Source organism: Vespula pensylvanica, chromosome 12 (assembly GCF_014466175.1).
Source record: "Vespula pensylvanica isolate Volc-1 chromosome 12, ASM1446617v1, whole genome shotgun sequence".
NCBI classification, from domain to species: domain Eukaryota; kingdom Metazoa; phylum Arthropoda; class Insecta; order Hymenoptera; family Vespidae; genus Vespula; species Vespula pensylvanica.
The window spans coordinates 1,760,128-1,787,772 of NC_057696.1; the positions used below are offsets into that span (position 1 = coordinate 1,760,128).

At 28.0% G+C, this 27,645-nt stretch overlaps 2 protein-coding genes across 4 annotated transcripts in view; one reads left to right on the plus strand and one right to left on the minus strand.

Moving 5' to 3' along the window:
• Positions 1 to 27,645, plus strand: part of LOC122633228 (14 kDa phosphohistidine phosphatase-like) — a 46,870-nt gene that overhangs the window by 599 nt on the left and 18,626 nt on the right. The gene's annotated exons all lie outside the window — the stretch shown is intronic.
• Positions 843 to 27,645, minus strand: part of LOC122633224 (phosrestin-2-like) — a 44,010-nt gene continuing 17,207 nt past the window's right edge. For 2 of the 3 annotated variants that reach the window (XM_043820878.1, XM_043820877.1), the window contains 8 exons: positions 20,085 to 20,132; positions 17,264 to 17,399; positions 15,713 to 15,865; positions 7,005 to 7,152; positions 6,222 to 6,416; positions 5,943 to 6,106; positions 1,689 to 1,970; positions 843 to 1,564 (listed from right to left, as the gene is read on the minus strand). In XM_043820878.1, coding sequence (XP_043676813.1) covers positions 1,277 to 1,564; positions 1,689 to 1,970; positions 5,943 to 6,106; positions 6,222 to 6,416; positions 7,005 to 7,152; positions 15,713 to 15,865; positions 17,264 to 17,399; positions 20,085 to 20,132 — 1,414 coding nt within the window. In that variant the 3' untranslated portion in view covers positions 843 to 1,276. The remainder of the gene's footprint in view (positions 1,565 to 1,688; positions 1,971 to 5,942; positions 6,107 to 6,221; positions 6,417 to 7,004; positions 7,153 to 15,712; positions 15,866 to 17,263; positions 17,400 to 20,084; positions 20,133 to 27,645) is intronic. The other variant, XM_043820879.1, reaches the window with a different exon arrangement.

A 27,645-nucleotide genomic window follows, 5' to 3' on the forward strand; every position in this document is an offset into this window, starting at 1 on the left:
GTTGTTTCATTTCACCTATACCTGCTTAACGTATATTTCTTATTTATTGCATGAATGAAATAAAAACAAAGTTACAGCGAATTATACATTTTTATGATATAATTATATGTGATATTTTAATTTTTATATAAGCACTTATATTATATTATTTACAATATTAAAAACATATTCTATACAGATTTATGAATTTATATTTATGACAATTAAGTGCGATAAAAGATTTTTTTAAAGCTATAAGATTAATGTTTTTCAATAACATTTTTTATACACATATAAAACGTGCTGACGCGTTTGAAAATTGTATTTATGAAAAGGCTACAAAATAATTTCTACATACATCTGCTTAAGAAAAATACAGTTGTGGAATTTTCAATTTCTTTTTAACTTTTTTTTGTCTTAATAAATAGCTTTGATGGAATGTCTATATTATTCCCTTTTTTCTGCAATGATAGTATCTTGAAAAAACATAGTAACTTTTAATTCCAAGTATTTAGACTGGCAGTTGATATTTTTAATTAGTTCCAAAAATTTACATAGTAGTACGAATGTATGTACTAAACATTCCGAAGTCCCACCAATAATTTCATATTTACTTTTATATGTATTTATATTCATCATTTTATCATTATAGAATAACTATTCTCTGCATTATGAATTTCATTTTCCTAAAAACTGTGATTTTGTAGGACCAATTGACATATTTTTTTGTTGTTTCCATGAATCTTTCTCTATTTGAATGTAAGATATTTTTGTTTTTCCAAATATTGCCAGCTTTGTATATATCAAACTGATAATGTTATATATATATATATATATATATATATATATATATATACACATACATACATACACACACATACATATATAACGTCAATAAGAAAGTTAAGAGTACAGATAGCTTCAGATTCCTTGTACTATAGAATGATAATTCAAAATCAGTCGATAGAGTCACGACAAATGAAGGAACCTTTTTGGGAGTGTGTAATTGTACCTTCAAAAAATATTTATTTTCTCGAATCATCTTCAATATGATTCGTAATCAACACGCACTCCACTTTTTTATTTCCATCTATTATCTCAAACGTTCTTTCAAATGCAAGACGCACTAAGAAGCTCTTCTGAAACAGCACCAAGCTCTTTGTATACTGAAGCCTAACTTACAGGCTTTTTGATTTGTATTCTTCAAGTTTATATTTTTAGCTTCGTTATTATTCTTTTTAGATTGTCGAGATTTCAGATCTGTCGTTTTTAGCTTCTCGTCACATTTAACCTGCTCTCAGGTACTGTCCTCCTCGTCATAATGTTCTATAAGATCAACGTCGGTGATTTTTGATTGTTTTTCTTTTTCCTGAATAGTCGTCAATTTCGATTCCTTGTTCTTCGTTTGATTACAATCATACTTATCCGGATGTTCGTTTATATCCTCCATCTTTCGCAAAGGTTTCGAAATTTCTCTAACCGGCGATGGAAACCCAACAAGATCTGGATCGGTATTAGTATGAGTTAAAGTGAATGGTAATTTTAAAGAAACGTCACCGCCTATCGTTGAGATTATCAGTTTTACCTGTAAAAACGTTAACGAAAACGTTTACAAATATATCCCATTAATTTTCCTATTCTATCTTCTTACCTATAAACCTACATACATACACAGATAAGAAAATATAATCTTTATCTTCAAGAATTACCTTCACGTAATAGGATACGTAAATAGCAAAAACATTTCGATCTTCTGGTCCATTTCCAGGACAAACGATTGTAGAAGCTAAGGTAGCACCAGCTTTGGTATAACTATCTTCCAAAGCAATCCAATTTTTACTGGATCCTTTGATGGGTTTCAAAGTGTAACATTTTTTCAAACTAGACCCTGGCCTTATAGGGCAACCCTCTTGAGAAGATACAAGTGCTACCACGTTTTTAAATTTACCATTACTGAACATACAAACGTCGACGTGTTGAACGACGAAAACCTGAACACATAGACAGAAAGAAAGAGAGAAAGAGAGAGACATATAGAAATAGATAGAGCGAGCAAGCGAATAAAGTTCCTTTCGATCGATAGAAAGCTCTCTCTCCGAGCAAATCCATCCAAATAATAGATTCAAACATTAATTTACATCGCATACAATAATGAAACGTGTTGCTCAGTGAATTCGAACGGATATTCTCGGTAAATACAAATTTACACAACGCGCGTTATACAATAATTATACTAGCTTATGTTTTGACATTATAGAAATAGATAAAATTTAACCAACCATTTACCGATATATCAGCATTAACGTCATATTCTCTCTAGTGGCTTTTATGAATAACAATAAGCATAATGTTATGAAATTTCCTCATGATATGAAAATTTTACTATATATATATGTGTGTATATAAATGTATATATATGTATATATAATAATATGTATATGTATAATATATCTCTTTGTCTAGCTGAGAATTAATTGAGTGAATTATATTCTCTCGTTTTATCGATTTTATATACTCTCTCTTTCCTTATCTCTCTCTCTCTCTCTCTCTCTCTCTCTCTCTCTCTCTCTCTCTCTCTCTCTCTCTCTCTCTCTCTCTCTCTCTCTCTCTCTTTCTCTCTAAATACCCCTTAGAAATGTGGATTTTCCTATGGTAAACAATACATTATATATTATACGTTATATACCGAATAGATCAATGTACACATAAAGCTTTACGTAAGAGAAATAATATAAGAGGATTACAATCACTACTAATATATCTAGCTGGGCTTTCACAACGTCTCTTTACAAATTGATTTATTTATCGAAGGACGAATGTCGTTTAAGTTTGATCCTGTTACAGACGGTAGTGTAGTTAGAGTAACAAGAGTAGCTACTACTTGTATGACAATGACAACAATGACAAGAACAAAAACAACAGCAATAACAACAACAACAAACGAGAACCAAACACGTTTTATAGTCACGGTGGTCAATGTCGATACGTTTTCCTTTTCAAACAATGACTACTGTCCTTGACGAACAGGGAAAGGACGTAATCGACTTGCTCGATTTTATAGACGTTCGTGTATATATACGTACATATATATATACGTGTGTATTTGCCTTTTGTTTATTGTCTGTTATTTCGATTTGATTTTCTCTCTCTCTCTCTCTCTCTCTCTCTCTCTCTCTCTCTCTCTCTCTCTCTCTCTCTCTCTCTCTCTCTCTCTCTCTCTCTCTCTCTCTCTCTCTCTCTCTCTCTCTCTCTTTTTCTCTCATATATCCTACGTTGGAAAACATTCAAACTGAGACAAAAGGGATGAACAGGTGATATGCTTTTTTTTTTTTGCATTTTTCCTCTCTTTTTTTCACTGTAGTAGTAAAGGTCAACGATAGTATCAGTCGTAAGGGACGTGTAAAAAGAATGGGGGAAAAAATATAGATATATAGGGTCGCAAAAAATATCACGTTTAATCTCTGCTATAACTCTTGGCCGAAATAACGGAAGAACTTTGAAATAGGGGTGGTGGATGTGGTTGGTATAAAAGTGTTTCCTTAGATAATAAGTATGTCGCATATTTCCTTGTTCGGGTTATAATTGATAAACTTTCGTCACTGAGAATATACTGCTTATCTTGAAACTATAAGCCCACGTGTGTGTATATTTCTATTTATTATAATTGATTGTAATTATTAATTTTTTTTTTTGCAATTTCATCTAGAATATCGCTTTAAGGATATCATAGAATTTTTTTCGGAGATCGCGTTTAATATATTTTCTTTTTTTTTTTTTTTTTTTTTGAATTTTAAAGTGCTAAGAAAAAAGAAGAAAAAAAAAAATACGATACGTATAACAGGTTTTATAAAAGATCGTGATTTATTAAGAAAAATGTTTATAATTTTTGTATTAAGGACATATAAAAAAAAAAAAAAAAAACAGAAAAAGAAAAAAACGAACATAAATATTACTGCTGATTGATGTTATTAGAATGTAACAGTTTATTTTTATATGTCTATGTTTTTTTTAAATCAAAAATTTTTCTAAGCAAGACAGTTTTATTTTATTTTATTTTATTTTATTTTATTTTATTTTATTTTGCTTTGTTTTGTTTTACTTTATCATAGTTTCTGATTTCTAGAGAGAAAAGAAGTAGAGATATAAGAAAACATGATGATAAAATGAATCTTAATGTATTTATTTGAGGAAAACAGGTTGTACCGACACTCATTTAATTCAAATCATGCAAATTTCTACGTTGGTTAGATGTAATTAATCGTGCTTTGTCGTCTAATTTCAAGGAAATTAGATTCAATTAAATGTTCTTTAGCATAATTTAATAGCTATTATATAAATGAGACACATTAAGAAAATACAATTTGTCACATCGTTTTTAATGTATCCTTCAAATTTATATCTCTGATGGCCCAGCAAAAGAGTATAAGTTAAAAAGGTTATTATTAATTGGGTCATCATTTTAAATAAATAGTTGTTATTTATAATAAAATATTAATGGGTAATATGTTACACAACCCTGACATTTAATTATTTATACTGATCAAAATATTCGACATATATTGATCATTTAATTTCATAATACACTTGATGTTAATTAACAAAAATATTGATCAAATAAATATAAATTTATCCTTGGTAAAATTTATCCTGATTCAAAACAATGTAATTACGTTAATGTAATATTTTACATCGATGTTCTTTACTTATGGCATATATGTATAATATTTTTTAAGTCCAATAAGAAAACGAGATATATGTATTCACGTACGATATCTACCATTTAATACATTACACGTTGCACTTTATTAATATAATATTATAAATGCTTCTCTCCAACATTAATTATTCTAATTTATATTCTTTTGCTCGCTCACCCGTAATATATATGCACGATAACGAAGGACATTTTCTTACTCGAATATAATTGTACCTCTTTTACTTTTTGCACGATCGTAACTTTATTTATTACAATCGTAATTTTATTGTCTTTCATGTTATTGTTATATTTCTTTTATATCTACTTTTCATATTCATACTTTACGTTCTTGTTATATATTTCTCTATATATTTCTTTACACCTGTTTTTATCTATCAAAAGAAAAGAAAAAAAAATTATATATTCTTTTCAGACTGATTGGTTAACGAAAAGATAAGGCATATTCGATGTATTATAAAAAATATAAATGTAAAAATATTCGTGATAAGTTTATATTATTATTATATTTTTCCATGGATTTCTATCGAAGAAAAAAAGAAAAAAAAAATAATGAAAGAGAGAGAGAGAGAGACACTTCCATAAAATTCATCATACTTTTCTCGTTTTTTCTCGTTTTACGGATGAACGATCACGACAGAGATATTATTGCATGTCATTTAATTCCATTGGAACGACAGTCTCAGTGTTTGTAAAGCTCAGTGTTGTAAAGCTCGGTCGATTGAAATTGGAGACAGAGAGGGAGAGAGAGAGAGAGAGAGAGAGAGAGAGAGAGAGAGAGAGAGAGAGAGAAAGAGAAAGGACGGGCATACATAGAAAGTTTTGTTGCATTATAAATTATGGATTTTTATATCTCGACGTAGTTATCAATTAGTCTTTTTTGTTAAATTAACTCCTGTTATGTAGATATCTATATACAAATTTAAATCCGAGAGAATGGATATCTTTGTAACGGTTTAAAATTATTCGATAAAAGAATGGATACTGTAAAAAGAGAAAGAGAGAAAGACTGAAATATTGCAACTTTCGTTTTAATCGGTGCACAACTTTAAAAATTGCGCATAGACATTCTCTTTTTAATATTATAGGTTGTTCTATTTAAAACAAAAAAAAAGAAACAAAAGAACTATTGCGGATTAGAATAAATAAAATCGAAAGAACGGATCGATAGAGCCGAAATATAAGATTAAAATCTTGCTGAAAAAATAAATGTGATTTTTTTTTTTTTTTTTTCTTTCAATATCCTTACCTTAATTCGTCTGACGGATTTGCTACTATTATTGTTAACATTGACGTGGACAGTTATAGAATCCCCATGGGCATAAATAGCTCGATCTAATCTTGCTTCTAAACCGACACGTCCATCGCTCAATATAAATGGTTTTTCGATGGCTGCTTGTGGTCCTATATTTTCTATAAGGCAAAGAAATTATTTTCTTTTGTCGAAAAGATTGTCCATTCTTATTTCTTTCTTTTCTATTTTTCATCCTAAAATTTTTAATTCGATCAAAACGACATAATGGCTTACCCTCGTCCTCGAGGATTTCATTGGTAGCGAACGAGAATCTCGGTTTGTTAATTTGAATCCTTGATGGTATCATCGTTGATGTAGGTACACTATACATCGTAAGACATGGTAAGGGTGGTTTCGTCGTTCGTTGAATCACTCTAATGCCCATTCTAACGGTTGATTTTTGATGCAACTTATCGTCGGGTCGATCAGCTGATCACGTACATACGCATAAAAAGTACAATATAGATAAAAACGAAGAATACAAATAATAAAACGTGAACTTTCTAATGCGTGATTAATTTTTTGTAGAAATGTTTATTAACAAAAAAAGACAATTTTCTGTTATAATTATTAATCATCTTTGTGTGTATATATATATATATATTTCTTTTTCTTTCTTTTTTTTTAAGTATTTCTACTACAATAAATGTTAAAGTAAAATATACAAATGGAAAATTTTCATTATTATTGCATATATGTCAAGTTGTGCATTAAACAATATTACATATTAATAACTTGTAATTTTCTCCACACAACTACATGCACGCATTTCGTATATTTCATATTTTTCCATTAATTAAACCTCATGAATATGATACGTTCAAATAGTGAAAGTATAAAACATAAAATTAACGATTCGAAAGATTAAAAAAATTATTTTGAAATCAAATCGATTGTGACGTATTAAAAGAACGAAGAAAAAAAGATTAAAGAGGAAAGAATGCCTTCGAAAATTTTCTTTTCTTTGTTTTTGTTTACTCATTCCTACTTGACATAAAAAAACAATTTTTCACTCACCCACGTAAGCTCTAACGTCGTAACTCGTTCCGATGGGTGCGCCAGTATATTCCTTAGCAGGTACCAATTGCACGGATGGCGGTGCTAAGGGTGTAATTTCCATGGTGAATGCGTAAGCATTCGATCCCAATCTCTTTACCAGAGCATCCTGAAAGTATTCGTATAAATGTATTACTTTGATTAAATTCGTAGAGAATGATTCTACTTTTTCTTTTGCTTGTATATGCGTGCATATACAGAATATACATATATACATATTTACGTGGCATATATATATATATATATATATATATATATATAGGGTTCATAAAAATTTTCTAACTAATTTTAAAAAATAATAATTACTCTTTTTCGAAAAATTTTATGCTCATTTCTTTTTCTTTTTCTTTAAAAGGAAAACAAAATTTAAACCTGTGAAAACTACAAGCCTAGAAAACTCTTTGTTCCAATCTGTGAAATAATAATCTTCCTATTATTTTCGATTCAATTATAAATCCGATATACAGGAAATTAAAAACGTCAAAAGATTTGATGATTTATACCTGGATTACATTTTGACCGAGTTTATTGGATTTGCATTTCGATATATGCATGCGGTTGATTACTCACTGGTTGATTATTACTCTTTCGTTTGTTTAATTATAATTTACTGTGATACTCTCTATATGATAATACATAAATATATATATATATATATTTATATTATATGAGAATGATTCGTAAACATGGGCATTCTCAAGTGAGTTTAAAGGGACACATAGTCTTCTTATAATCTCATCTAAAAAATAAATAAAATAACTATATATGAAAATGAGTATGACTGATACAAAAAGTCTGTTAAAATTATTCTATTGTTTATTCTTTATCTTAATTTTTATCATATGTTAGTAATATCCATATGAAAATGATTAGAAGTAAGAAATAGAATAACGAAGTATCATTCCTATATTTATATTATTCCTTATTATATATATTTGTGATATAAAATCATTTTCATAATTAAAATCATCTTCATTTTTATCTTTACCTTAATTCGAATAATGTTTTCTAGTAATATATGAAAATGATAACTAGTAATAAATATAATAAGAAATTCATATCTTTATCTTAATCTTTATCGTTCTATCAATAGTAATTAATAAAGAGAGAGAATAATTAATAGTAATAAAAGAATATGTATATAACTGATATAAAAATTATATGAAGGTATTATTTTAATATTTATCTTTATTACGTTTATACATATTCTTTTTCTTTTATTAAATCATATTATGTTAAATAATTCGTAATAATAAAATTTATATGTCGCGAAAAATGTTCTCCGAGTATTTCGAGAATTTTTATTCGTTCACGTTGATTCCTATCTTCATTCTCTATCATTCTTTTCTTTTTCTTTTCTTTTCTTTTCTTTTCTTTTCTTTATTTTTTTAGAATATTTAATGAAATATCTATAGCACGTTCGATTTTCATTATCCTTATTTTACTAAGCACCGTTTAATTTTAATTCGCTCTCTATATATTATATCTTGAAAGCATATTGTATAATTAACGATCATAATCCGAGAAGCCAAACAGATATTAATCCTTCGCTAATATTCTATGAATCTTATCAGTTATCTCCTTGTACATCTATAATTCATAGAAAATAGAAACTTAAAAAGCATTATTCAAAAAGTTATAAATGCAGATTATCGTTTGACTATTGTCAAATAGTTTGTTTTCTTTCTCCTTTTTTCTTCTTTAAATTTTCAATCATTTTACCATCTGTTATTATAACAACTAAATACTTCAACACATGATTTATTGATTTTTGTATTTTTGTATTATTTGATATTACTTTTTATTCATTTTCAGTTTAAATAAAAACCGTATGAAATTTCACTCTTATCGAAAAACATCACATCGCATCGCGTCGCGTAGCGTCGCATCATTTCGCATCGCATCGCATCGCATCGCAATGCAACGCATTGCATTATGTCATTTCCGAAGGAAAATTCTGCATTGAAGGTGATATATATAGGAGAAATTGGTGAAGGAAGGAGAAGAGGAAGATAGCAGAGGTGGAAAATGATTGATGAAACATGCCAAGAATGCCGAATCATAACGAGTTTTTTGATCGTGATTGACCCGTTTGTAATTATTGGAACTATGAATATTATTTGTTCGTCTGTTTCATCTTTTATCTTCTTTTTTTTCTTTTCTTTTCTTTTGGTCCTTATAAATATATTTTCCTTGTTTTATCCTTTTCCTTTTTTCTATTTTTTTTTCTATTTTCTTTATTTACTTATAATAATTTTACATATATTAAAGTTCGCGTGTACGCAAGTGCATCGTTAATAGATTTTTTGAAAAATAATGTAAAACGAACCAACAATGAATTGCGTTCTTTAAAAGATCTATCAAATGTTATGTTAAAATATTTGATTAGCGTGTGTTGATTATTATCGAATTGATATTATTAATTAATTGTCCAATTACGTGTCGGATTATGATAGATCAGTTGAATAATTGTAATGGCCTAGTATCATATTAAATTCTTTTTTTAGATATACAATCAAATTCGTTATTAGAATTTTGTATTAATATCGATTCAAAGTAATCGATTCCAAATAAATTAAATTTTGTTCTGTTTTAATAAAAAATTCGTCGATCTTTTTATATTATATATATATATATTATATAATAATAATAATAATAATATATCTACTATCGCGAGTTACGATAAATCGATTATTTCGACTGAAATGACCATCGAATTTTCTTCCGTTTCTCTATGTGATACAATTAAACGCCGCAAATTGTTTCCCGGTATTTGACGGGTTTTGGCTACGTCAAAATTAATAACAAAATATCAGAATTTCCATCGTAGAGAATACATTCTAACGTACGAACAAATGCACCGTGAATCACATTGTCTCGTACTAGCTATAGTTTTCCCTTTTTCACGCTTACTATTAACGAAAAACGCGAACCTATTCCCATGCTATGTTTAATTCACGACGAAGAGTATAATTATCGTTTTCAATTTTAATATAAGCTGCATAATAAAGACATTCTATTTCACGATTGACTAAAAATCAAAATCAGATATGATCGATTGCCGTGACTGTGTGAATCGTGATGATGTTTACGTTACACAAAGACGAATTTGACTTTTATAAATTCAAACGAATCGTGATTCACGAAAGCGTAATTCACATCTCTCGTGTGATCTCTCTCGTGGTGATTCACGCGAGATATTAAAACCGAAAAGTTGTATCGTTATCTCGAACGAAACGAAAGGATTCTCTTTCGATTGTTAAGAATAATAAATGATAATCGATGATCGATTATATATAATCATCGAATAAATCGATGACCTTGTAAAAAAGCGAACTTATATATTTTTTTTCTTTTCTTTTTTTCGAATTAAGATATGACGTTCTCTTCGAAGGGTTTATCCAGTAAAAAAACGATTTTCCCTTTTTCTTCTTTTTTTCCTTTTTTTTCTTCTTTTTTTTTTCATGAATTCCTTTGACGTGTCCCTTTCCTTTGACGATTTCCACGATCTTGTCGATCTCGTTAATAATCGCCCTTCCCACTCCTCCTTTTTTTTATCCTTTTATAAATACTCCGTTTTTTCCTCCCTCTCTATGTCGAAAAACGAAAACCCGAGTTTCCTACAGCGTAATAAATAATACTAAAACGTTTCAACCCCTCACGATCGTCAACGAAATTGTGACGGGAATATGTAGGAGAGGTTGATGAGATATTTTCTCTGAGAATAAAACGAACAACATTTTATCATTATTATTATTTTTTTTTCTCCTTCTCTCTTTCTGAATATTATACTGAATACAATGAATATATTGAAGAATACTATTATTTTTTTGTTGTTTCTTTTTTTTTTTTTTTTTTTTGAGGGGGATTTTTTCTTATGTAAACCAAAAAAATTAAGATAATTAAACGTTGCATAATAAACGTGTATTTTTCTTATACCAATGTTTCCTCTTTTCTTCTTCTTTTACTTTTTACTTTTATTTTCATCTCTTTTTTTTTTCAAACTTTTCCCTCTTGTAACCACATACTAATATATTTATTTATTCCTTCCCTTCTTGTTTTTCTTCTCTCTCTCTCTCTCTCTTTCTCTCTCTCTCTCTCTCTCTCTCTGCGTTTCATTTACCCTCTCATTCGTCCCTTCATTATTCATCATCTTCGAAGAGAATTGAGAAGGGTACGTGAATGTACAAGCTCAAATGAGATTTAATTGTTAAAGAGAAGGAGGAAACCTTCGCTATCACGTTCGTTTCACCGACAACTTCAGATGCAATTATATTTCGAATAAATGATTTATAATCGAAGCTTTCGAATAGACGCGCGGTGTTTATCTTTTTCTCCCTTTTCTTTCCCTCCCCTTTCCCCTTTTTTCTGTTTTTTTTTTCATTTTTTGCTTTTCGATTTATGACGTAAACCAATCAACGCGAGAGTAGTTTATGGATTATTTCCTAGGTAGGAGAGTGGAAACTCGTGGGATTCGAAAATGCAGGAAACGGGAAGTGATTCGAGTGAAGTTAATTTTAAATCATATTTCTGCGAGCGAAAGAGAGAGATCGAAAGAGATAGAGATAGGGAGAAACAGAGAGAGAGAGAGAGAGAGAGAGAGAGAGAGAGAGAGAAAGAGAGAGAGAGAGAGAGAGTAAGAGTGAGAGTTCAGCAGTGATTTCTCTCTGACAACTTCTCTATTTTATTTCCGTAACACTCTTGAATCCTTTTCGAAAGAGAAAGTAGACTAATTTGAAAATCGAGTCTCTCTCTCTCTCTCTCTTCCTTCTTCCCTCGTTTTCTTTCTTTTGAGATTCACAAAACTTTATTTTCTTTCTGAATCGTTTCTTCCGACGTTTTTCGAGATCTTATTGAGATCTGATATTTGATAAGACACTTTAAACGGACTTTTTCTCTCTTTCTCTCACCCTCTCTCTTTTCTCCTCTCTCGAGATTCCATCATTGTATTATGTAGTATCATCCTCGAAATGAGATAGGTTTTTCTCAGGACAAAATGGGATTGTACGAAAGAGAAGAATTTGTCGATGGAAACTGTGTTTAATATAGAGAAAAAGAATTTCTTATTTTCTTTTATTTATGTTGTCTTTCCTTTTCTTTTCTTTTCTTCCTCTTTGAAAGAAATTGATTATATTACAGATACATCGAATTGGCCAATAATTGAATCTTTGAGTTGAATCAGAGATTTTTTTATTTCCATATATGTATACATGTTTGTATGTTTGTACGTGCGAAAAATTTCAACAATTTTTATGCATTTTTGCAATGACGCGAGAAATAATTTTGCGTCGGAATCAATGAAATTGTTTTTGGAGTATTTTGATTTATTCGACGATATGACTATGCCAGTGCATGGAATTATTATTGAGTATTAAAACAAAGAAATTTTATTTTCCCTTTGTTTATTGTTATGAATATGAGACCTGCACGATGAGATTCCTCGGCATTCAAAGAGTTGATATCAAGATTTATATTTTATATATATACATAGACATGCATACATACATATTGGATTGGACAATAAATATGTGAATTTTTATATTTAAAAAAAAAAGTATTAATCAATAACCAATTCAATATTATTCATAGATAAAACACAATATCGATTAGAAATATTCGAACGTCGAATATTTTCCGAAGAAAATTCTCTCATATTTCTTGAAAGTTTTGGGTATGAAGGGTACGAAGTTGACGACGATAAGATATATGTGATAAAAAGGACTATCTAAACGAGGGAAAAGAAGGAAAAGAAGGAAGAAAAGAAAAAAAGAAAAAAGTTTTTTCTTCCAAGGCACATCAACTTTTCGTCTCGAAGGAAAGTAAAAATAATCGAAGATAAACTCTGTGTAGTCGTTTTTATCGTTATTGATGTTATTGCAAATACATTTTCCCTTTTTTTTTTTTTTTTTTTATACGTAAGAACACGTAAGAAAGAAAAAGAGAGAGAGAGAAAGAAAGAAAAAGAAAAGAATAGAAAAGTAAAATTCCACTTGTCCTTCTCGTTTCTTTGAAAATAACTACGTATGTACTATTCACTACGATATAGTAAAGAACTTTACATATTTCATTTGCATGCGGTTAAACGAGGATGATTTTATCAGTCCAAGGAGAATACCCATGAGAAAGTATCTACCTTGAGAAATTTCCAAGTTTCTAATATTATTTCTATGCACACCGATCGAAACTCTATGCGTTCTCTCGGTTCTTCAAATTTTCCATCGATTCATTTCTCTTCTTTCTTCGAGTTACGATAGTTTCATAGAAATTCAATGTATTCTATCGAAAAGATCTGTTCGTGCGATCTTCGAAAACTAAAACTATATACAAGAATTTTTTTTTTTTTTTTTTTTTTTTCGAAAAAAAAAGAAATAAAAAGAAGAAAATTATTTCCAAATCTTCAATGAATCAATCTGCAAACGTCCTTCGTGTATCATTTTCGAAATATTTCTTTCCGTTCTAAAATAGACAAGACATTGCATATATTAAAAAAAAAGAAGAAGAAGAAAGAAAAAAAAAAGATACATAAAATACGCGACGTATTAAATTTATTGAAACACTCACCGATATAATTTATTCTATATAAAATAGAATTTTTTTTTTTTTTAAATAGTACATTACTTTCTCTGATTTGATATTTATAATAGAAATAACAACTTTAATTCTTTTCACCCGAGATATAATCTCGTATATTATCATTCAAGATAGTAAAAACTTTGAAAACGTGGAAAGGAATACGGATATAAACAAGGAAATGAGAGAATATAAAAATTTATCATTACTTTCTTGAAAGCTACGTCCTTGATAAAGTTCTATATTCTTTTCTCGATCAAAAAATAAAAAAAGGTAAGTCTCTCTCTTTCTTATGCAAGTATAAAAGTTAACTAGCCAGGATCGCATAATACTATAGACTTTTTACTTAATGGAAAAGGAAGATATGATTGGATGCATTGGATGGTTAAATTCTTAGTTATGGTTTTGAAATTTTACGAACGTTTCCTCTTCGACATAGTAACTGAAACGATCTTCGAGCCAAGGTCTTTTTAGGTTTATGTCGCTAGAAAACACGTGTCTTCCCTTGCTCGTCTTCTTCTGACGCAAAAAGAGAGAGATAAAGAGAGAAATAGAGGGAGAAAGGATGTTTCATTTTCTCTAAACGCAAAGAGAGAGAGAAAGAGAGAGAACCTGCGGAGTTTTCTATTGGCCTTGCCTTACCTTCGTGAGTTCAAGGATTCAGGTGTATGTGAGTTGTTCTACTATGTTACTAGTTATTACAGGTAAAGAGAGGAAGAGAGGAGAATGGTTTTCTATAGGGGATACTGAAGAGTAATACGGGCCAGGGTCAGATTCTGTACGGGGTCGAATCGAGCTACGTCATTCCAAACCCGACAATCGTTGTTTCTTGTCTGACCTCCTTCATTTCGAATATGTTGTTTCTAAAGCTCATATATATATGTATGTATGTATGTATGTATGTTTATATATGCGTGAAACGCGTGTATGAATTTACGATGACTTGATAGTATTTTATATGGCGAGTCATTTATAAAATATACACATATTATTTATGATACGAATAATGAAGTTTTTATATGTATGTATCTACACAGTGACATTGAGAATTTTTATAATTTTAATAATAAAAATGGTTCGTTCTACTTTTCTTTTTCTTTTCTTCTTCTTTCTTTCTTTTTTTTTTTTTTTCATCGTCGATTGCATCTCTCAATCACTTAAGTAATTGTTAATCCTATCACAAGAGACATTATTATTTATTAGATCGTTAATAAAATATTTATATATGTATATGATAAAAATTGATTTTTTGTGATTTCGGTAATTACTAACATCTTTTCTTTTTTTATTTTCTTTTTTTATTTTTTTATTTTTTTTTTTTTTTTTATTATTATTAAATTCATTTAAAACTCGAGAAGTTTTTATTAGTCTCAATTTTCTTGAAAAAATGAAATTTCTAATAATCTTTTTTATAATAATATACAACGAAGTACTATATATATATATATATATATATATACATATACACAGGTGTACGTATGTAGTATATATATACATAAAGAAAATAAGTCTCTTGTTTGAAATTCTGATCGATTTTACACTCTCCCTAAGCGTCGATTAGATCTATAGCTATCATTCGCAACAGGGGAAACGTGACTCGCTTGATAGTCCTGATACTACGAAGAACAATTTATAGTGGCTATGTGCTCAGGGTGATAAATTTCATCCGTTTCCCAATAGTAAGAAAATCCTCGAGGATTTTTATAATTCGTAAAACTGATTCTTCGAGTATTTACAAAAACGATTTAATCGTCGATATAAAAAATTATTATCTCGATATTCTTTCTTTTTTTTTTTTTTTACAATTTTTTTCTTCTTTCTCACGATACTGAATTAATCAACTTTAATTTTCCTTTCAAGGTTTACGAGTAGGTATATTAAAAAAAAAAAAAAAAAATGCGGATATTTAAATTATACAAATAACGTCGATTCTTTGTCACGTACACGTTTGATTTTAATGAACAAAAAATTCATTTCGATAGATTCAATTAAATATCTATATATATATATGTATTATATATATAGCTATGATTAGTTATTATATTAAATAGGAAATTATTGTTAATATTATTATGGAATTAAATAAATGGATTATTTACCTGTAAAGGTGTTACAACCTCGTGATGATCAGGTCCCGAATATGGTGGATAAAGTTGGGAGACACACATAATCGCCTCATTGCAAAATTTTAGGCCCATTACTTCCTCATCCTCTCTACCATAACGAAAAGTCAGTGTTATTTGACCGTATACCTGAAAAAATAATTTTAATCATCTATAATCGAATGTTTTAATTCTCTATGTAACAACAAAATATTACATAATATACTATAGTAAATATTTTTCAAGTTTTAAGTTTATTATAAGTTTCGAAGTGTATAATTTTTTATACCGTACACTAATTGTAAGTATATAATTCATAGTTAATAAATATTTTATAATCGTAATAAACTTTTCTTTTTCTTTTAAGTATACGAAAAGAAAATATTATACAATCAAACTACTATTACTTTTTTTATACTGTAACAAATATAATTCTACTTAGCAAAGATTAACTTTTAGATTCATAAGTAATAATAATTAATTTACTAATTATATCTATAATTCAATTCTTTTTTTTTCTCTCTTTGCGATAAAAAAAAAATATATATATATATATATATTACAGTGTACAGTTATATTTTAAGTTTCAAATTAATTTAACCTTCTTAGGTAAAAGCAATTAATTTTCTGTTCTAACAAAAAATAAAATAAGATATATATATATATATATATATATATATATATATATATTTGTATGCGACTTTATAACTTAGTAGTATAAAAGTTTAACCTAAGTTTCACACAGTGTTATTCGACAAAAATAGTGAGAACATTTCATTTCGTAGGAATAATTAATGATCGAGGAGTGTTGTCAGTAGTATGGGTCACCTTTTACTCCAACATAGAATTCAAATTTTCCCATTTGCAAACCTAACTTTGAACGTTCTCGCGCCTGACGCGGATGACTTCAAAGGGACATCATTTATCATAAATGAAGCAAACACACACATGGATTCTATCTCTTTCTCCCTTTTTCTTTTATATACATACACATACACATACACACACACAGTCGTAGACATTCTCTTACAGATATTTCTATTTCCTGAATTATCTGAACAACCAAATAAATAATTGACAAGACTCAAACGAGAAGTTTAATTAACTTTGGTAGACCGATGTCCTATTAGAGAAAGGAAATTCTCACGAAAATTGCTATACGAATGGCTTGTTTTCTCATTTTAAAGAGATGATTCGTTCCAATTTCATTATTTCTTCAAACGTATTACGTGTGCTAATATATTGTATATATCTATATATATATATCTATATCTATATGCATACACATACACGTATACGGAATAATTTACTGAATATTTTCTTTCAAAATTATATCAAATTTAGGCATAAAGCTTAAGTAAATTAATTAACTTCTTTCAATACCATATTCAATACGAATACATCAATAGAAAATTATATAGAATAACAAATTTTATTCTATATCATTTCTTTATCATTTCTTAATCAAAATAAAAAAAGTTATATATAGATATATATCAATATATTCGTCAATGATCAATTTGTAAAATAAAAATTCAAATTACTTACCCTTTTTTGTTGAAGATATTCTGGGTCAACCAATAGAACACCTTGTAACTTGTCTATTTTCGCATCGCTAACGATAAGATCTCTACTGGCAAGGTAGAGAGTTAATTTGCTGTTCGGTGAGGATTTCTTGTAAACCCTAAGGAAGAAAATAAAATAAAAAAAAAGAAAATAAGAAGGGTACGATGATAATAGTAATTTGATTATTTCAATTTAAGCGCTATGAAGCATTTAATAAAACTTTCTTTTTATGCATTATCGTGCATCCTAAATTTATGTTAGTTCGTTTCATTTTATAAAAAAAAAAAAAAAAAAAAAAAAAAAAAAAAAAAAAAAAAAAAAGATATCGCAATTAGAACATGTTTGTTCTACTTGCGAGATTTTCCGAGGGATTTTCCTATTTTTTTTTTTTTTCTTTTTTTTATTTCTTTCGATTTTAACAGTCAAAGCTTTTTAACGAAGCGTTTTGAAAGAATAAAAGAGACAGAGAGTGGTAGAAAAAGAAAGAAAGAGAAAGAGAGAGATTTTCTCTTTCTCTCTCTTTTTTTAAGGATCCTTCTTAATCCTTTCAACGATATAAACGATCTTCCGATGTCAAGTAGATTATTATTCATCATTAGAGGGATTAAAATCTTAAATTTTTCTTTTCAATTCAATCATACTAAAATATTAAAAATTTCGTTTTTGTTAGTTTATCCATTTCTACGAACTTTCGGATCAGATTATTCGTTATGCGACGATACGTTGACCAATCAAACAACTTTAATGATTTATTTTCTATAAAAGATTTTGACCGACTTTTTTTTTTTTACTAATTCGTTCCATCGAATTCATCTTCATTTTTAAGATACCACGAAAAGAGCAATGTGATGATACTACGTATGATTTCTGATTACGTTATCATCGCAAAAAATAAAGAGAGAGAGAGAGAGAGAGAGAGAGAGAGAGAGAGAGAGAGGGATAGATAGAGATAATATAATTTTACGTTCCACCTACGCTTCGTTTGAAACATACGAGATTAAAATGTAATTATCGATACTTTTCCAAAAAAAACACAGTTGGCTTGCTGATAACGATAAGAGAAATTAAACACGTACACACACACACACACACACACACATACATTTGTATTTTATTTTCTTTTTTCTTCTTCCCTTTTTTTTTGTTTTTCAGAAAAATCGAAATTTAATCTCTATTTATGATAATCGTTATATATAATACGAAAAATTTTCTATAAGACACGATTTATCCTAAATGTAAAATGGGATAAGCTAAATATAGTGAGAAAGAGACAACCTTTACGAAATCGTGGCTTACCAACGAGGTTTAATTAAACTCTCAACGAACTTCCTAACGGTACGGACTAACGCATTACTTTGACAATATAACTCTACTGCTTTTGAATTAAAATCAACGATACCAGAATATTGACACTCTCATCACATTTTTCTTACATTCCTTTTTTTATTTTTCTCTTATTTCATTAAATTCTTCAGAATTTTATGCAACTCAAAAATAAAAAGAGATAGATAGATAGATAGATAGATAGATAGATAGATAGATAGAGAGAGAAATTATTATAGAATAAGATATAATTTCGTCTACATATATAATATTTATAAATAAATTCAATTTAAATATAAATATATGTATATATTTAATATCATGAAAATATTATACTTCATTAATCTGATATCTGTAGACACACACACACACACACACACACACACACACACACACACACACACACACACACACACACACACATAATTATATAAATTTGTATAGATATAAATAACAGTTATATATTTTTCTATAAAAATTGTATATACATATAATGTACGTATACGTGTGCGTGTGTATTTGACAAATATTATAAATGATATTTTTTTGTTATTTTCTCGCACCATCTGTGTATCAAAAAGAAATCACTCGGTTTAGATTAACGAAGCTTATCGTTGGTACAGAAAATACACCATATGTGAAAATATTCCGATAGGTCATTTTATATATCTCTGTTACTAGTTTAAATACACGCCTTTAGACTTTCATAACGCTCTATCTCTTTTTACGTTCTACGTTAACTACGTTTGATCGTACCATTTTCGATCGATTTAAAAAAGAACGGGTAAAATAAAATGATGCCTGAAACAAAAAAGATGGCAGTCTTTCGTGCGTAGTTCGTTCGTGCTATTCCATTTTCCTGGTTTATTCTAACTGACGCGTATCGATCAAAAAATAATAAATAAATAAAAAGAAATTTTTTTATCGGAATATCAAATATAATAGAAAATAAATGGACCAGAAGTTTTTAAATGATTTGGAAAATCAATTACTCTTTTACGAGACATTTTAGATTAATTTTTTATTCAACCAAATCCTATAGCACGTAGTTTCACGATCCAAACGAAAAAAGAAATTAGCCTTAATAATCTCGACAAATAGTAATTGATTTTTCAAATCACCTAGAAACTTTTAGTCCACTCTATTATTAAATTTATTTATTATATACCGTGATAAAATCATATACTTTAACTTTCACCTTTTATTATTTTTAATTTTACACTATAATTAACTATTCTATATCGAATTAAATAATTTAATAAACAATAAATAAATTATTGTTTATTTTTATTTATAAATATAACTGAACAGAACTTTTCGATAGAACGAATTATTCTTGAAATAAACGATTATTATATAAAATAATCTATGTATATAGAAATGTTGTTAAATAATTATGTAACGTAGGAAATGATTATTATAAGTATACTCTTATAATTTATAATAAATAAAAAGATATTAATTGAAAGAATTTGCTCACCTCTGACTGCTAAAAGTTGAACCAGACATATCTGAACTCGATTCGAATCTGTTAAAAAGAAAACAAATAAATCATTATATTCTGCTTTCTTGTAGATTTTAATTATAATTGTTCTTCATCTGATTACACCGACACCAGATCGTATTTAATCTAACAAAAGGTAATACGCTTCGATAGATCTCCAACAAGCATAATCTCTCACGTTTCATTCAATTATACGTGCCTCGTTCGAATGCTTCAGAACAATTATCTCAACAGCACATAATATCATATAATTAAAGACGAAATGTTTTGTGTTTCGTGAGAATAAATCGTTACAATTCTTTATTATTTTTTTGTTACGTCGATCATAAATATAGTTAATAAATATCTTATAGTTAACGTAATCGATTTTTTATTGTTTTAATAAAAAACAATTGACCAAGCCTCAAGAACAATTTCTAAATACATTATATAATTAAATTCATCAAAATAAGATGAATTTAGTTCAATTCGATTCAAGAATTTATTTATAAAAATTGTTTATAACAAATCGTTAATTAATTATTAAAAATATGTTGGAAAAAAGATTTGATTCTAGTCTCTACGACTATTAGTTTAAAAAATGTATTCATGTAAGTAATAGACATAGCTATTAATAATGTAGAAAAAAATTATTTTTTCAATAAAAAATATAATTTGTTTATAACAATTATTTATTAATTTATGTAAATTTATAGATTAGTTATAATCTAAATTTCCTTTGTGACAATATAAGATGAATTTAGTTCGTAAGAATTTCTTTATACAAATTGTTTATAACAAATTATTTATTAATTATTAACAATAGATTGTAAAAATAGAGAAAATTATGCCCTTAAAAATGATATTTCATTCAAGTCTCTACAACTTTTAGTTTCGGAAATATGTCGATATAATGAAAGACGTAGCTATTAATAATTTACAAAAAAAAATTAATTTTTCAGTAAAAAAAAGTAATTTGTTTATAATAATTATTTATTAATTAATATAATTTTCTAAATCGGACGAAATCTGAATTTCTTTTTCGTCAAGATAAGATGATTTTATTTTGTAAGAATTTATTTATAAAAAATTGTTTATAACAAATTATTAATTATTAACAATACGCTGTAAAAATAGAGAAAATTCTGCCCTTTAAAATGATATTTCATTCAAGTCTCTACGACTTTTAGTTTCGGAGATATTTCCATTGAAATGAAAAATATTTACGTTGACCTACTAACCTATATAATTTCATTCAATTAGCTCGATGACACACTGACCTACATAAATTCCGAGAATTTACAAGGCCTTACTACTACTACTACACTACTGTACTACGAACAGCTGTAGTATACGAATTATGAATGAAAACTTTCGAAAGCGATATCTTCGAAACGAAACATCGTACAGAGTTGAAATAAACGCCATTTTTAAGTGTAATTTATTCTTTATTTATTTAAATAATGCAATAATATTGTTATAATAAAATCGATTTTGTTAATAATTAAAAAAATTAAATTTTTTCTTTTCATTGAATTTTCCGAACGAAAAGTCGTAGAGACTTGAAACAAACGTCGTTTTCAAGTGTAATTTATTCTTTATTTATTTAAATAATACAATGATATCGGTATAATAAAATCGATTTTGTTAATAATTTTTTAAATTGAACTTTTTCTTTTCTCTCGTAAAAAAAGCTTAACTATAATGAAATCATTAAAATTTTTATTGTAATTACGTAAATTTTATTTTGTTTGTTTAAAAATAAAAAAATAGAAAGTCTATTAATAATAAAATATAAGAAATCTTACGAAATTGAATGATCGAAATTTTATAAGACTTCTATTTCGTGATTTACTTACTACTATTCTTACTATATCTTAATCAAATTTCTCTACGTAGTTTTTAAACAAATATTTCAATAAAAATATCTCTTAAACAAATGATTTTTCACGAACACTTTTTAACGAAGTTCCTCCATAGTTCTAAGAAAATCAAAGATATTCAAACGATCAAAATTATTATCCTACCATGTATATATATGCATATACACGCGCGCACACACATTTTCTGTATAAAAATTATAAATATTTTTAATGAATTCTATACATATTTATATTTAAATAATATATATATATATATATATATATATATATATATAAACATTTACTTTTTTTTTCCTATCAAACTAAATAGAATGTTACCTTAATAAAAATCTATATCATTCATATAAATCCAATGAGAAATATTCAGACAAAAAAGAAAAAAGAAAAAGAATTGGAAATCGGAGGATTAATGTCTACATAAAAAAGAGATTATTAAATGATCAGCGAAATGGTTTTTATAGAGGGATCATGTACTTGAAATTCATCTTCAATATCGAAACAAAAAGTAGGAACAAAAAATAATTGAAATAATCTCTTTCTCTCCCTCTCTCTCTCTCTCTCTCTCTCTCTCTCTCTCTCTCTCTCTCTCTCTCTCTCTGTCTTTTCCATCTTTATTTCCCCTTTTATGATTTATTTTGATCCAAAAATCCAGCCAATGCAATTTGTCATAATAAAATGACGACAGTGTTGGCTCACGAAAAATATGAGAAAACTTCGCAGGAAATTTCTTGAATGATGAAACTGTTTGAATTTCATTGTATATAAAGAAAAGTACAATCGTTTTATTTATGCCGTTTCATGTACAACATTTTTTCTAATGCTGTCGGAATTAAATGTATCGAGTAAGAAAATTTTGTTGTATATAAAAGAGAAAGAGAAAAAAAATAGAGAGAGAGAGAGAGAGAGAGAGAGAGAGAGAGAAAAGAGTTTAGATATATCCATATGTATAAGTACATACATATGTACATGTCTATAGCTTTACACGATTTTATACATATCGTTTCATGCACGGCACTATTTCTAATGTTCTGAAAATTAAATGTATCGAGTGAGAGGATTTATAAGACGTATAAAAAATGTTAAAAACGTTTAGAAAGTCTTCTACACGTGTGTATGTGTATTTACGTAATTTAAATAATGCTCTATTGTACTATCTTCTACGATAATTTTCTACGATAAATATGAAAAGGAAAGAAAAAAGAAAAGAAAAGAAAAGAAAAGAAAAGTCTCCTTACGTAAACCATTTTTAAAAAACATTTCGTCGTTGAATCTTAGAATTCTATGATCTAATTCAATTGATTACATTGAAAGAATGTGATTGACGTTTAAAATGAATTATCTTCTTATCTCTATATTTTTACATTGTCGAAGAGAAAAGAAAATAGAAAGAAAAAAGAGAGAAGGAAATAAAAAAGAAAAAAAGGAAAGACATTATTAGGTCGGGGAAAAAAGCTCGTTTAAAGAGGTACGACGAGAAACAACGTAGCTTGGATATAAAATCGAAGTCGCTGTCGTAACTTCTTAAGAAAAGAATATGCGAGTTGTTATATATATGAAGAGAGAGAAAAAGAGAGAAAGAAAGAAAGAAAGAAAAAGAGAGAGAGAGAGAGAGAGAGAGAGAGAGAGAAAGAGAGAGGGAGAAAAAGAGAAAGAGAGGGAGGTATGGAAGAGAGGGTAATAGAAAAAAGAAAAAAGAAAAAAATCAACAAAGACTCACCCCCTTGATACACCTACACCTGTGCTACACATATTACTTCGATCGTAAATGTAGGAATGTATAAATATGTAAAGTAGAAGAAGACGAAGGGGAATATCAAAGTATATTATATACATATATATACATACATGCGTGTATGTGTATATATATATACAGTTCGTATTATATCTTCCTATTTGCTCGATATACATACATACATATAAAGGTTTAGGCGCGTCGTCTAACATGTAAACGTTATCCTACCCAACGGAGACATTTGATGAAAATTTCATTTTCTTCTTCCTTCCTTCTTACCATACGTTCAATGTCATCCCCATAACGAGACTAATGAAATTCGTTGAAAATTTACGTTTCATTTGTACGAAGAAGAGTAATAGTAATTTGATAAGAATAACGAAAGGACGACCTAACTTATTTGATGTCAGTATCGAACAACGAGTTTTAAACCTCGACCCTTATCTACCTTTAGATAAGACATTTCAACGAAAGAGAAAGAGAGATAGAAAGATCGGTTCGATATAGAAAGCTGATTTCCGTCTGTTTATCTTGCGAATGACAGCTAACGTACGAATGTTCTTCGTTATCGTTGTAGTAGTGTAGTAGTAGCAATAGTAGTGGTAATAGTAATGGTAGTAGTAAGTAGTAGTATTTGTATTCGTGATGCTTCAAGCCCACTCATGGTATGTCACGATGATCGATTCTCACTCGCAAATATTACCCTCGAGTGCGTTCTTCCACCGTTTTCTGTCGATTTAAACTTCAGCCAAATGTCTCATCGTTCATTTTCTTTCTTTCTTGGGATTTTTTCTTATTTTTTCTTTTTTTTTTTTCTCCTTTTCATTTTCTTCTTATTGTTGAAAAACGACGTTGATGTTTTTTTTTTTAACACGTATTTTTTTCTTTTCTCTCTCTCTCTCTTTTTTTTTTAAGAAAAAAAAAAAAAAATCCTTTCTCGGGATCGTGTATTATATCATGTATCGAATAAAAGCATATTGTACGAGTTGAAAGGGTACCCTGTAACATATGACCTTTTATGATCTTTCTCTCTCTTTCTATCTCTCTTTCTCTTTTTCTCTTTCTCTCACGCATACACACACGCACCCTTTTTTAAAGTCAGTTATCGAAGGTACATATATCTATCATAAAAATCGATGTGTTAATCGAAGCTATTTCTAATATTCCTATGTGAATTTCTTCGAATTACTAATTACCTATTAGTTCGGTCGTTAGAATTCTTCAGGTGTTAATTAATTAGTCCAGTGTAATTAAACGACCTGTTCGGTCTGGCAACTGCTTCAGGATTTAGTTAGTGTGAACACGACGTCAATAGAACGATCCAATATTCTATTCTATTCTAGAGAGGGGGAAGAGAGAGAGAGAGAGAAAGAGAGAGAAAGGAAAAATGTGTATGTCAATCTTTTGAAGTGTTAAATTTTGTAATATATGTCTATACATATATATATATATATATACATATGTGTATACATACATATAATATACATATATATATATATATATACATAATACCTATTATATACGTATATGTATGTATATATATATATGGTAAAATACGTAGTTGAATATCGTGTCTTTCGGACAAAGCAGTTTCAAAGATGGTTGAAGGTCATCCATCAATCGTATCAGTAAGAGAGACGAGCGCATCGATTTACCCAAATTGAACAATCAGCTTTTCCTCTCTCTCTCTCTTTCTCTTTAGCTTTTGGCAAACGATGACCTTTCTGAGACCTTCTCATTCCTATTCTATATCTGTGTATGATATTTGAGAATTTCCAGACTTACTGTTATGATTTAATCAATCTTATTTATTCACTCATACTTATACATAGATTGATTATGATTATAACAATATTTTTAATATATATACTTTAATTCGTTAATGTGTGATATCGTTGAAACATTGTTTTCAAAAATATTATTCAAGTCGTAAAGTAAATAGTGAAATTAAAAAGAAAATAATAGTAATAATAATCTACAAAGATTGTCGTAATTTCATTTTACTTTATTTTGCTTTATTTAATTTTATTTTTCTTTCTTTCTTTTTTTTTTTTTTTTTTTTTTTTTGAACGAGATTTCATGATAAAAAATAAATCCTATTATATAAATAAAGGTTATTAAGTAACATTAATTTTGCAATTGCAAATGCATTCAAAGAGTGCAGTATTATTTTTATGTATTATAAAATGATATACATTATTTTTTCTTCGTTTATTAAATATATGAAACGCTAAAGGTTTTTAATTAAAAACATCGTATCGATTAATCGGATTGCATAATATTATATTATCGGTATATTCGTTATTCCTTCTTAATATATATTAATATATTCAAAATTTCTTTTATTTGATTTATTATTTTTCTTTAAGTAAAGAGTTCTTAATCTGCGATCTAATTAGTCGAATTAATTAAATATCTTATGTGTACGTATGATAAACGAAAGTAATCTAAGGAATAAGGTGAGAGAGAGAGAGAGAGAGACAAAGAAATTAAAACTCATTTACTATTAAATGTACTTATGTATGTACACACATATATGTATGTAATTAAGTATATAGTATACTTACATAAGTACTCTCTCTCTTTCTCTCTTTCTCTCTGTCTCTATTTCCCTGCAAATTCTCGAGTTTCCCTCGAGAAATATTACGGTTAATTTAATAGAAAATTAATGTTATCTCGTATCCCTTTCCCTAACGATATCTAGATTTTCATGTTACCTTGTAAATGAAGATTTACTAATTTTCCAAGGGTTCTTAATGTGTATTGCAAGATAAGTTAGAACGTACGTTTGAAAGCGATCTCTGATCAATGTTGGAAGGAAAAAAAAAGAAAAATAAATAAAACGAAATTGCATATCTGATAATCAAGAAATGTATATATGTGTAAGTTATAAGATTAGAATATTGGATAATCTCATCTGTCATCTCGATCGACTCTCTTTGCTTCTTTCCAAATGGTTCTCGTCGAAATTTCTTATGAAACTTCCACGTAGATATTTCCAATCGAGAAAATGGCTTTTCTCGATCTTGTTACATTGATCTTAAAAGCACGATAAGAAGGTACTATTTCTTCTCGAGAAATTCGTTCTCTTGTGATCTTCTTTTATGTGATCTTCTTATCACTATATTCTTTTATATGATATTGTATGTGATGGATTTAACACATAAATATTTTTTTGATTACACACACACACATATTATATATCGCTCGAAAAACTAAGAAACAACTAAAACGAAAAAAGAACGTAATAATTTGCTCCTCGATTTGCTTGACAAAAAATATTTATCAATTTGTCATTTTCATTCGATATAAGAGATCCTAAACTAAGACCAAAAGATGTTATGTAATTGTAAACATCAATTACTCCTTTCTAAAACATTTTAGGCTGATTTTCGTTTAAAATTGTAAAACTAAAAGAGTCGCTTGTAAAACTACTGGCTTGAAAAATCTCGGGAAATAATTTGATTGATATTTAAGATCGTCTAAAAACTTTTTGGCCATTCTATACATACACATACTTAACGTTAACGAATTTAATATAGATATCTATATATTTATATATTCATATATACGTATCGTATATTATTATGTAAAATAACAATGCGAATGAGTAAATATGTTTATCAATAATAACGAGTTTCAAATAGCATAGAAACAAATAATCCATCAATTAATTGATTAGCTTTAGACGTCAATTTGTTACAGATTACATTAAACCAGAACAAATTCATTGTTAATTAGAATGTACTTAATTAATCGATCCATAGTATACACATTTTGTACTTTATAAATTGTAGCACCATTTTATAACAATCTTCTCATTCTTCTTCTTTTTTTCTTCGTCGTCGTCTCATCCTTTTTTCAATGAAAACGATTAAAGAGATACTAACTTACTAACTATTTTCATCGATATCTCAGCTCGTTATTTTCGAAACGGAGATTC